The sequence below is a fragment of the Physeter macrocephalus genome, chromosome 11 (assembly GCF_002837175.3).
Source record: "Physeter macrocephalus isolate SW-GA chromosome 11, ASM283717v5, whole genome shotgun sequence".
Taxonomy (NCBI): domain Eukaryota; kingdom Metazoa; phylum Chordata; class Mammalia; order Artiodactyla; family Physeteridae; genus Physeter; species Physeter macrocephalus.
This window is the reverse complement of record NC_041224.1, coordinates 68638061-68650432: the sequence shown is the minus strand read 5'-3', so window position 1 is coordinate 68650432 and position 12372 is coordinate 68638061. Positions and strand designations below refer to the sequence as shown.

General features: G+C 35.8%; 1 protein-coding gene across 13 annotated transcripts in view; it reads right to left on the bottom strand.

Annotated features, from left to right (window-relative positions):
- The window catches only part of NRG4 (neuregulin 4), a 140949-nt gene that overhangs the window by 24160 nt on the left and 104417 nt on the right, over window positions 1-12372 (bottom strand). For all 13 annotated transcript variants that reach the window (XR_003681668.2, XR_003681673.2, XR_003681672.2 and 10 more), the window contains one exon: window positions 5784-5863. Coding sequence is in view for 1 of the 13 variants with exons in the window: in XM_028495142.2 (XP_028350943.1) it covers window positions 5784-5863 (80 nt within the window). In the remaining 12 variants the exon portion in view is untranslated. The remainder of the gene's footprint in view (window positions 1-5783; window positions 5864-12372) is intronic.

The following is a 12372-nucleotide window of genomic DNA, read 5'->3' as shown; positions in this document are numbered from 1 at the left end:
TACCTGTTGGCCATCTGTATGTCTTCTTTGGAGAAATGTCTGTTTAGTTCTTCTGCCTATTTTTTGATTGGGCTGTTTGGTTTTTTCTTGAGTTGTATGAGCTGTTTGTATATTTTGGAGATTAAGCCCTTGTTGGTTGCATCATTTGCAAATATTTCTCCCCTTCCGTGGGTTGTCTCTTTGTTCTGTTTATGGTTTCCTTTGCTGTGCAAAAGCTTATGTTTTATTAGGTCCCATTTGTTTATTTTTGCTTTTATTTCTATTGCTTTGGGAGACTGACCTAAGAAAACCTTGGTACAATTTATATCAGAGAATGTTTTGCCTATGTTCTCTTCTAGGCGTTTTATGATGTCACATCCTATGTTTAAGTCTTTAAGCCATTTAGAGTTTATTTTTGTGTATGGTATGAGGGTGTGTTCTAACTTCATTGATTTACATGCAGCTGTCCAGTCAATTCATTCCTTGATGGACATTTGGGTGGTTTCCATCTTTTGGCTATTGTGAAAAATGCTTCTATGAACAGTGGTATACAAACAACTATTTGAGCTTCTGGCTTGGATTCTCTTATGTATATACCCTGAAGTGGAATTGCTGGGTCATATAGTGATTCTATGTTTAATTTTTTTGCAGTCACTTCCCATTCCAAACTCAACCCTAGGCAACCACTTGCATAGTATCTTCAAGGTTCATCCATGTTATAGCATTAACCTTAATATAAATGCAAGCATGCAATTTGTGGTCTTTTGTGGCTGGTATCACTCAGCATAATGGAGATTTATCCATGTTACAGTGTGTATCAATACTTTGTCCCTTTTAATGGCTGAATAGTATTCCATTTCATGGACATACCATATCTAGTTGATGAATATTTAGATTATTTCCACTTTGGGTTTATTATGAATATTGCCACTATGGACATTCAAGTCTTTGTGTAGACATATGTTTTCATTTATTGTGGGTTGTTATCTAGGGATGGGATTGCTGGATATTAAGATAAATTTATGTTTAACTCTTTAAGATAAACTGCTAAACTGTTTTCCACAGTAGCTATACTATTTATTTCTTTTCTTTTTTCTTTATTTTGAATTGAAATATAGTTGATGTACAATATTATGTTAGTTTCAGGTGTCCTACATAATGATTTGACATCTGCATACATTATGAAATAATGATAAGTCTAGTAATCATCTGTCCCATACAAAGTTATTATAATATTATTGATCATATTCTTCATGCTGTATGTTACATCCCCATGACTTATTTATTATATAACTGGAGGTTTGTACCTCTTAATCCCCTTCACCTATTTTGTCCACCATCCCTCCTTTCTGGCAACCACCCATTTCTTCTCTGCATCTATGAGTCTGTTTTTATAGATTCTTCCTTTTGTAATTTTTATATTTCTAGCTGTGGTTTCTTCTTTTCTGCTTATATAAGTCCCTTTAACATTTCTTGTAAAGCCAGTTTACTGGTGCTGAACTCTCAGCTTTGGCTTGTCTGAAAAACTCTTTATCTCTCCTTCCTGGGTAGAGTATTCTTGGTTGTAGGTTTTTTCCTTTCCTCACACTGAACATACTGTTCTGTTCCCTTCTGACCTGCAAAGTTTCTGCTGAGAAGTCAGCTGACAGTGTTATGAGTTCCTTTGTACATCACTAGTTGTTTTTCCCTCACTGCTTTTAAGATTCTCTCTTAACCTTTAATTTTTTGCCATTTTTAATTACAATGTGTCTTGGTGTGGACCTCTTTGGGTTCATCTTGTTTGGGACTCTCTGTGCTTCCTGGACCTGGATGTGTTTCCTTTCCTAGGTTAGGGAAGTTTTCAACTATTATTTCTTCAAATAAATTCTCTGCCCCTTTCTCTCTTCTCAATTTCTGAGACCTCTATAATGTGGATGTTAGTACTCTTGATGTTGTCCCAAAGATCTCAAACTATCCTGATTTAAAAATCTTTTCTTCTTTTTTCTGTTCAGCTTGGGTGATTTCCACTACTCAATTTTACTTTTTTACATATACATGTAACAAATATACATGTTAACAAATTTCCAGTATACAATATAGTATTATTAACTACAGTCATCATGTTGTACTTTAGATTTCTTCATTATTCATCCCTACATAACCACAACTTTGCAACCTTTTGACCAGTGTCTCCCCACTTCTCCCACTTCCTTACCCCCATAACCACCCTTCTTCTACTCTCTGCTTCTGTGTAACTTTTTGTAGGTAAAACATATAAATGTGGGACTTCCCTGGCTGTCCAGCAGTTAGGACTCTGCACTTCCACTGCAGGGGGCACGGGTTCAATCCCTGGTCGGGGAACTAAGATGCTGCATGCCACGCGGTGTGGCCAAAAAAAAAAAAAAAAAAAAAAGATTAAAGAAAACCATATAAATGAGGTCATGCAGTATTTTTCTTTCTTTGTCTGGCTTATTTCACTTAGCACACTGTCCTGCAGGTCCATTCATGTTGTTGCAAATGGCAGGATCTCCTTTTTAAAGGCTGAGTAATATTTCGTTGTATATACCACCATTTCTTTATCCATTCATCCATTGATGGATACAGGTTGTTTTCATATCTTTGCTATTGTAAATAATGCTGCAATAAACATGGGAGCACAGCTATCTCTTTGAGGTACTGATTTCATTTCCTTTGGGTATATACCCAGAAGAGGGATTGCTGGATTATATGGCAGTCCTATTTTTAATTTTTTGAGGAAACTCCATAACATTTTCTATAATGGCTTAACCAATTTACATTCCCACCAACAGTGTACAAAGTTTCCTTTTTTTCCAACATCCTTGCCAACACTTATCTTTTATCTTTTTGATAATAGTCATGAGGTAATATTTCATTGTGGTTTTGATTTGCATTTCCCTGATGATTAATGATAGTGAATACCTTTCATATACTTGTTAGCTATTTGTATATCTTCTTTGGAAAAATGTCCATTCAGGTCCTTTGCTCCTCTCCTCCTTTTTGGTCACATACACAAAGGAAAAAACTAATTTCTGGAAACTCTGAGAAATTTTTTTTCTCCTTCATGGGCTTATGTATTAAGATGTAATTGGTCCTATGACACTCAGTAAGAAGAGAGAGGAATCTTACTTGAATTCAAGGTTTAAAAAAAATAAAACTTGCGATTAACTCATAAGAAATCCTACACTTAAAATCCCGTTTGACTGCTTTATAAACAGTTATTTTAATATTTCATTTATTTAGAATTATAGGAGTAAAAAGGCATTCCACATACATTTCTCTGAGAACTCAAAGAAAGAATGAGCTTAGCATGCTGGAGAGGCCATTTTAAAATTGGGTTGGTTGGTTTTTTTGGTATTGAGTTGTATGAGTTCCTTATTTATTTTGGGTTTTAACCCATTTTCTGATATATGTTTGCAAATATTTTCTCCCATTCCTTAGGTTGCATTCTCATTTTGTTATTTCTTTTGCTGTGTGAAGATTTTTAGTTTGATGTAGTCCCTCTTGTTTATTTTTGCTTTTGTTGCCTGAGCTTTTGGTGTCATATCCAAAAAATCATTGCAAATGCCAAGGAGCTTTTTCCCTATATTTCCTTCTAGGAGTTTTATGGTTCAGATCCTGCATGTAAGTATTTAATTCATTCTGAGTTGATATTTGTGTATGATGCACTATAGTGGTCCAATTTCATTCTTTTCTATGTGTATATCCAATTCTCCCAACACCATTTATTGAGAAGACTATCCTTTGTGTATTCTTGGCACCCTTGTCAAAAATTCATTGACTGTACATGATGGGATTCATTTCTGGTTTCCTCAATTCTGTTCCATTATCTATGTGTTTCTTTTTATGCCAGTACCATACTGCCTTGATTACTGTAGCTTTGTAATATAATTTGAAACCAGGAAGTATGTTGCTTCCAACTCTCCTCTTTTGCAAGATTGCTTTGGCTATTCAGAGTCTTTTGTGGTTTCATACAAATTTTAATATTGATTTTTCTATTTCTGTGAAAAATGCTATTGGAATTGTATGGTTTTCATTGTACAGATCTTTCACCTCCTTGGTTAAATTTATTCCTAAGTATTTTATTCATTTTGACGCTATTGAAGATAGGATTGTTTTCTTGATTTCCTTTTTGTATAGATCACTGTTTGTGTAGAGAAATGCAACTGATTTTTATATGCTGATTTTTGTATCCTGCAACTTTACTGAATTCATTTATTCTAACAGTTTATTAATGAGTGTTTAGGGTTTTCTACATATATGAGCATGTCATCTGCAAACAGAGATAATTTAACTTCTTCCTTTCATATTGGGATGATTTTTCCTTTCTCTTCTTTTCTTTTCTTTGTCTGATTGCTCTTGCTAGTACTTCCAGTACTATGTTGAATAGAACTTGTGAGAGTGGGCATCCTTGCCTTATACTGAATCTTAGAGAAAAAGCTTACAGTTTTTTCCCATTGATAATGATGTTAGCTGTGGGATTTTCATAAATGGCCTTTATTGTGTTGAGAAAGTATCTTTTTATACCTATTTTGTTGAGAGTTTTTATCATAAATGGATGTCAAACTTTGTCAAATGCTTTTTCTGCATCTACTGTGATGATGTGGTTTTTATCTTTCATTCTATTAATGTGGTGTATCACATTGACTGATTTTCATATGTTAAACTAACAGGTTTTTAATTTTTGATTGGATGTTAGATATGTGAATTTTACCTGTTGGGTACTGGATTTTTTTTTTGTATTATTGAACTTTGATCTCGGATGCAGTTATTTGGAAACAAGTTGATTCTTTCAGTTCTTGCTTTTAAGGTTTGTTAGGCAGGACTGGAGCAGTGCTCAATCTAGGGCTAATTATTCCCCACTACTGGGGAAACACTCTTCTGTGTACTCTACCTATTACCCAATTAATAATTAGGATTTTTAGTCTTATTATTGGAACAGGCACTTTTCCTAGCCTTGTGTGAGTACTGGGTACCTCTAATCCTTTCAGGTAATTCTTACCCTAACCTCAAGTATTTTCCTACTATATATGTGCTGATTATTACTCAGCTGAATACTTGAACTGAAGATCTCTGAAATTCTCTCTCTTTGCAGCTCTCTTTTCCAGTACTCCATTCAGTGAACTATAGCCACATTGGTGTTTCTGGACTCTCAGCTTCATCTTCTCAATTCAGGGAATCTACCAAGCTCAGCCTGGGCCATCCCCCCAAACCCCTGTGCCACAGCCTGGAAACTCGTTCAAGGCAATAATCTGAGGCAATCATTGGCTCATCTCAACTGTTTCCTATCTCTCGAGGATCACGATCCTTTGTTTCCTGTTGTCCAATGTCTTGAAAACCACTGCTTAATGTATAATGTCCATTTTTAAATTTTTCAAGTAGTAGGTAAATCCAGGCTCTGTTACTCCATCTTGGTCAGAAGCAGAAGTCTCACGATACTTTTAAAACATGAACTGACCTACAAGCTTCCCAAAGATTTGCCTATACTTGTAGGTAAAAATCCTCCTCCTCCTCCTCCCTGTGTACGAGCCCACTTCAGATTACTTCTGGAGAGATCAGTCCCTTACAGTAATCTGTGTAACACATTATAGCTAACATCGTAATTTCACATATTGAGATAACATGGTTTTCTTTGGGGAAAAAAGGTGACTTGTGTCATATAGCTAATAAGAAATTCATCTTCACATGAAAAACCCACAGAAAAAAATTTTTGGGTCAACCATTTTTTGGATAGATCCAAATCCCATGTAACAACCACCATCTAATCTAGGGCTTTAAAATAAGCACTTCATTTTGAATTTACTCACTGTGGTGGACACTGGTACTGCTTGTCTCTACCAGGCTGATATCATACTGGATCGAACTGGCCCTCTGAAGGTGACCCTTCCTGACAGTAAAGAGGAAAGAAACACACAAATGGAAAATGGGTAAGTGGAAAACTGGAAAGAAAGTTTAAAGTTGAATATGTGGAGGTACATTTTCTTTTCCACAACTCTCTGAAACTGCCAGAGCTTCCCTAAAACCATGCCCCATTATTTAACAAATCCACCAGGGCAGGTAGGTCATCTGTGGGGCCTCAGATGCTGATGATGCCACTTAGTCTTCCTTCTTTAAGACAGCAGAACTGTTGTATTTTAGTGTAATGTTTTTGTGCTCTTCTTCAAGTGGCTAGCTTTAATTATTAGTTGGGACCCTTATGTGACATGGGGTGGCTTTAGTCAACTATTGAAAAACTCATTTGCACTTTTTTAAGGTTGCAGTTCATCAATCTTTTTGGTCATCGAGTCAATTAATATAGGTTCTAATTGTATTCAGGTGTCATAACAGAGTTTTAAAAAACTACTTTTAATATTAAATAAGATTTTGGAATGTACACTTGCTTTCAGTTTTTTTCAATAAGTCAGTGCCTAAAATATGAATTCAAAACCACTTTTACCATAGCAAAATGAAAGTGTTTTGTAAAAATATACTGATTCCTCCTCATGAAACACAATTGATTCTAGCCTGGAGTTCAGCATTAGTGGGTTATCATTTTGGACCTCATTCAAATACAGCATTAATTACTTATTAAATTTCAAAAGGCCCTCAGCTTAAAGCAATTTCAGAAGTGAAACTGCTTGGTTGCAGCACATATAGTTTTTTAACTTTACAAGACATTTGCAAACTGAATCAAAAGTGTTCAAAACTGTTTCAAACTCTAAAATCTCACATTTTATATTGTTTGGGTTTTAAAAAAAGGTTTTGCCAATCTTATGGGCAAGATAATTGCAGGCTGAATTTGCAGTTTCCTGACTAAGAAGATTGAGCATCTTTTCATGTTTATTTTATGGAATTTTCTTCATTTTTTATAAGTTTTTTTATTTTTCCCATTTGTCTACAGGTTTACTATTTTCTTGATTTGTAGGAGTTCATGATATAGTCAAGACATATATGCATCTATTTTCACATGTTGCAAACATCTTCTCCCACTTTGTAGCTAGGCTTTTTTTTCAATAGTGTCTTTTGATAACTAGAAGTTTAGTCAAATTTATCTGCCATTTGCTTCACGATTTGTACTTCTTGAATCTTGTTACAGAAATCTATCCCTACCTCCAAGGGCACAAAGACATTCTTTAAATGTTCTTCTGATAGTTTTCATTTTGCATTTCACATTTAGGTCTTTAATCTACCTGTACTGATTTTGAAGTATGCTTTGAGGCAAAGATCCAACTTTACTTTCTTCCATGTGGATAAACAGTAATGCCAATACTATTTATTGGAAAGTTCACTGCACTGTATACCATTTCTGTTATACAGTCGACCTGCTGTATCAGAGGGTTCTGCATCCGTGGATTCAAACAATCTCAAATCGAAAATATTTGAAAAAGAAAAGAAAAATAAGAATACAGAAAGCTCCAAAAAGCAAAACTTGAATTTGCATAATGCTGACAACTATTTATTACATTTATTTATATATTTACCTACCATTTACATTGTATTAGGTGTTCAGAGATGATTTAAACTATATGGGAGGATATGTGTAGGTTATTTGATCTTTTTAATGTCTGTAGCACCTGAGTTATTATATTTTTATTCATCCCTAATATTATTCATTTGTGCCTTCCCCCCACTTCTTTGAAAGAGATTTGTCAATATTATTAATCTTTTTATAGAACCAAATTTTGTCTTTGTTGTTCCTCTCTATTATACCTATTGTACATTTTTTTCTTTAACTCCTACTCTTTATTTTTACTTCCTTCTAGTTTCCTGGCATTTATTTTGCTATTCTTTTTCTAACTTAGTGAGATGAATGCTTAGCTTATTTATTTCCAGGCCTTCTTCTTTTCTCATATAAGCATTTAGGGCTGTAAGTTTTCCTCTGCTGGTTTATTTGCATCTCTCAGATTTGTTATATAGTATTTTCATTATAGTTCCAGTCAAAATATTTCCCAATTTCCATTGTGGGCTCTTTGATCCATGAATTATACAGACATGTATTTCTTAATTTCCAAATGTGAAGGTCTTTGATAGTTATTCTTGTCCCTGACTTTCCTCTTAATCACACTAAAGACTGAGCATGTGGTATAACATCAAACCTTTGAAATGTGTTGAAAACTGTTTTACTGCCCAGCACAGAATAATATTCATAAATATTCTGTATGAGTTTGTAAAGAATTTTGTACTGTGCTCTAGAATAAGTCTAGATCAAATGTGTCAATTACATTGTTAAAATCTTATAAAGTCTTACTGATTTTTATCTCCTTTCTTAAAATTTCTGAGACTCATACATTAAAATTTAACTGTGATGGTGGTTTTGCTTATTTCTCCTTTGTATTTCAAATTTTGATTTATACTTTTTAAGATTTTGCTTATAAGAGCACATACATTTTTAAATTGTTAAATCCTCCTAGTGAACTCTTTTTTTAAAATATATATATATTTTTTAAATTTTATTTATTTATTTATTTTTGGCTGTGTTGGGTCTTCGTTTCTGTGTGAGGGCTTTCTCTAGTTGTGGCAGGAGGGAGCCACTCTTCAGCGCGGTGCGCGGGCCTCTCACTATCGTGGCCTCTCTTGTTGCGGAGCACAGGCTCCAGACGCGCAGGCTCAGTAGTTGCGGCTCACGGGGCTAGTTGCTCCGTGGCATGTGGTATCTTCCCAGACCAGGGCTCGAACCCGTGTCCCCTGCATTAGCAGGCAGATTCTCAACCACTGCGCCACCAGGGAAGCCCCTGAACTAAATCTTTTACCATAACATTTATTTTGTCTGATAGTTATATGACCTTTTTACTCCTAATCTTTTTGTACCCTTATCTGGAAGGATTTAACATCTAGATTTTAAAATATAGGTGTATTATGACTATCTTTGTTTTTACCTGGAATCTTTAGTACAATTATATTTAAAATAATTACTGATATATTTAGATTTAAACCTACCATGTTATATCATACTTTATCCTTTTTTCCTCTATTTTTCTTTATGTTTAATCAATTGATTATTTTTTATTCCTTTTTGTCCTTCCTCTAATTTGTAAATTATTTGTTTTGATTTTTTTCTTCAATTGTCACCCTAGACATGTTCATTCCTAATATATCAAGGTCTCACATTAACCTATATATTATCCTCCTCCCATTTAAAAACCTTTAGTATATGTTAATTACAATCCTTTCAACTTATTTGCTATCGCCATCATGTGTTTCTTTTTTTAAATAAATTTATTTATTTTAAAATTTATTTTTGGCTGCATTGGGTCTTCGTTGCTGCATGTGGGCTTTCTCTAGTTGCAGCGAGTGGGGGCTACTCTTTGTTGTGGTGCGTGGGCTTCTTTCTCACTATGGTGGCTTCTCTTGTTGCAGAGCATGGGCTCTATGGAGCACGGGCTTCAGTAGTTGTGGCACTCAAGCTCAGCAGTTGTGGCTAGCGGGCTATAGAGATCAGGCTCAGTAGTTGTGGCACACGGGCTTAGTTGCTCCACGGCACGTGAGATCTTCCCAGACCAGGGCTTGAACTAGTGTCCCCTGCATTGGCAGGCAGATTCTTAATCACTGCGCCACCAGAGAAGTCCTGCCACCATGTGTTTTAGTTCCTCTTTTCAAAGGCATAGTACAGTACTATTGTTAAAATTTATACAATATTTGTTTTGATTCATTCACATAATGACTTTCTCTGATCTTTCTTCCTTCTTGCATCTCAGTATACCATACAGGATCAATTTCCTTCTGCTTGAAAATATGAGAGGACAAACTCTTAGAAGTTTTGCTTATCTAAAAATATCTTTGGGACTTCCCTGGTGGTCCAGTGGTTGAGAATCTGCCTTCCAATGCAGGGGACGTGGGTTCAATCCCTGGTCCGGGAAGACCCCACATGCCGTGGAGCAACTAAGCCCATGCACCACAACTACTGAGCCTGTGCTCTAGAGCCCGCGAGCCACAACTACTGAAGCCCCTGTGCCCTAGAGCCTGCATGCTGCAACTACTGAGCCCATGCGCCGCAACTGCTGAAGCCCACACGCTCTAGGGCCCCCGTGCTGCAACTACTGAAGCCTGTGCGTCTAGAGCCCGTTCTCAGCAATGAGAGAAGCCACCTCAGTGAGAAGCCCGTGCACCACAACAAAGAGTAGCCCCCACTCACCACAACTAGAGAAAGCCCACAGGCAGCAACAAAGACCCAATGTGGCCAAAAATTTTAAAAATAAATAAATAAAGTATCTTCATTTTACCCTCATTCCTGAAAGATGTTTTCAGTGATATAGAAATTTGGGGCTGATGGTTATTTTCAATGGATACTGAAAATATCATTGCTTGCTCTGTCTTCTGGTTTTGCTTCTTTCCTACTGAGCAGCCAGCTTTCAGTAAAATTGTTGCATTTTTAAGATAATCTGTCATTCTTTTGTAACATTTTTGCAATTTTCTCTTTGAGCATTCTACAGTTTTACTGGGCTGTGCCCATATGTAAACTTATTTTTATTTATCCTGCTTGAAATTTGTTGGACTTCTAGAATCTGTGGTTGACTTTCATCAGTTCTGCAAAGGTCTCAGCCATTACCTTTTCAAATACTGCCTTTGCCCCTTTCTCTCTTCTTCTATCATACATTTCTAGGTACTTTCTCTCCGGTCTCCCTTTTTCTTGACTTCTCTTGACCTCTCTATAACATTTTCCATTTCTTTTCCTCTCAGAATTACCTTCTGGGTAATTTCTTATCTATATCTTTCACTTCATTAAATCTTTTATTGTGTCTAATTTGCTATTAAAAACATATTCTTGGTTAAAAAATTTGATTGAATTAAGACATGTATTGGCTGTTAAAAAATTACAATTATTATATTTTATGCATTACAGTTCTGTTTTGGTCTTTGTCAAATTTGCTTATTTACAAGCCTCTCATTTATTTCTTGGTATATATTAAACATATGTATTTTATATTACGTATCTGAGTCTTCCAAAAAATAAAGATTTTGAATATCTGATTTTACTATCAGTTGTTTCTGTGGGTTCTAACTCATGGTGCTTCTTTTCTTATATGTTTGGTAATCTTTTTATACTGTGAGATACTTTTTAAGGTAAAGGATGAAAGTGGGTTCTTCAAGAATTAATTTGCATTTGTTTCTGTCAACCACCTGGGGCACCACCAGCCTGGATTATTCAACATTCCTAGCTTTTTTTCCCTAGACATTCAGACTGCATCAGGATGCAAAACAGATAATATTTGTGATTGGAGGTTCCTTTTGTCCTTTCTTCTTCTTATATACAGTTGACCCTTGAACAATACAGCAGAGCAGTTAGGGTTGCTGACCACCACACAGTTGAAAATCCACATATACCCTTTACAGTTGGCCCTCCATATCCATGATTGCACATCCAGGGATTCAACCAACCATGGATTATGTAGAACTGTAGTATTTATTGAAAAAAATCTGCATATATGTGAACCCATGCAGTTCAAACCTGTGTTGCTCAAGGGTCAACTGTACTTTCATTTTTCTTTTATCTGTACATTCTACCAAAAAGGTATTGTTTAGCCTGCTCATACTAGCAATATTGCTAAATTCTGGCTCAAGCCTGCAGAGATACTGTGTTCTAGAAGGTCTCCTCTGAAACTTTGTGTCATTAAGCACCTGTGGGGTACAACATACCATGGCACAAACTCAATGGGTTTGCACAGGAATTTCATTTTTAGACTATTACAGCAATGTTGAAGCTCTATGGAATAAAAAAAAAATCCATCTTAACAATTCCCAGTGGAATGAATATTAGATTTCCTAATAAATCCTTTGGTCATTATGTAGGACATGTATTTCTAGCTCTCTACCTTATAGGCATATGGTAGAATTGCATTTCCTGGTACCCCTTGTAATTAAGTAGGACCATGCAGCTCATTCTGGCCAATGAATCATGGCCAGACAGATCATTTCAACTCAAATATGAAACCGTCTGGCAGAGCAACCCACAGCATTCAGGATGGTGGCTGCTCCATCAGTTTGAGATTTTAAGTGACTATGATTATAAAAGCCGGTCTGCCAAATGATAGTAATTATACACTATGAATGGGAAATAGTCTTATTTTTTTAAGCCACTAAACTGCTAGGGTTGATAATTACCTAGCCTATCCTGATAGATATTATAAAAGTATTTATTATCCAATCAATAACACATGAAATGCTATATTTCCAACCTGGCACTAGAGTGATTAATGAGGGAATTAGTCAGTTGGTCTTCTCCTTAGCATATCAGACCAACAAAATATTTAGAGGGATAGAATAAAATAATCATTATTCATTTTTTTTCCAAGCATGATTTAAAGTCAAGAGTACACCTAGGGCTTCCCTGGTGGCGCAGTTGTTGCGCGTCCGCCTGCCGATGCAGGGGAACCGGGTTCGCGCCCCGGTCTGGGAGGATCCCACATGCCGCGGAGCGGC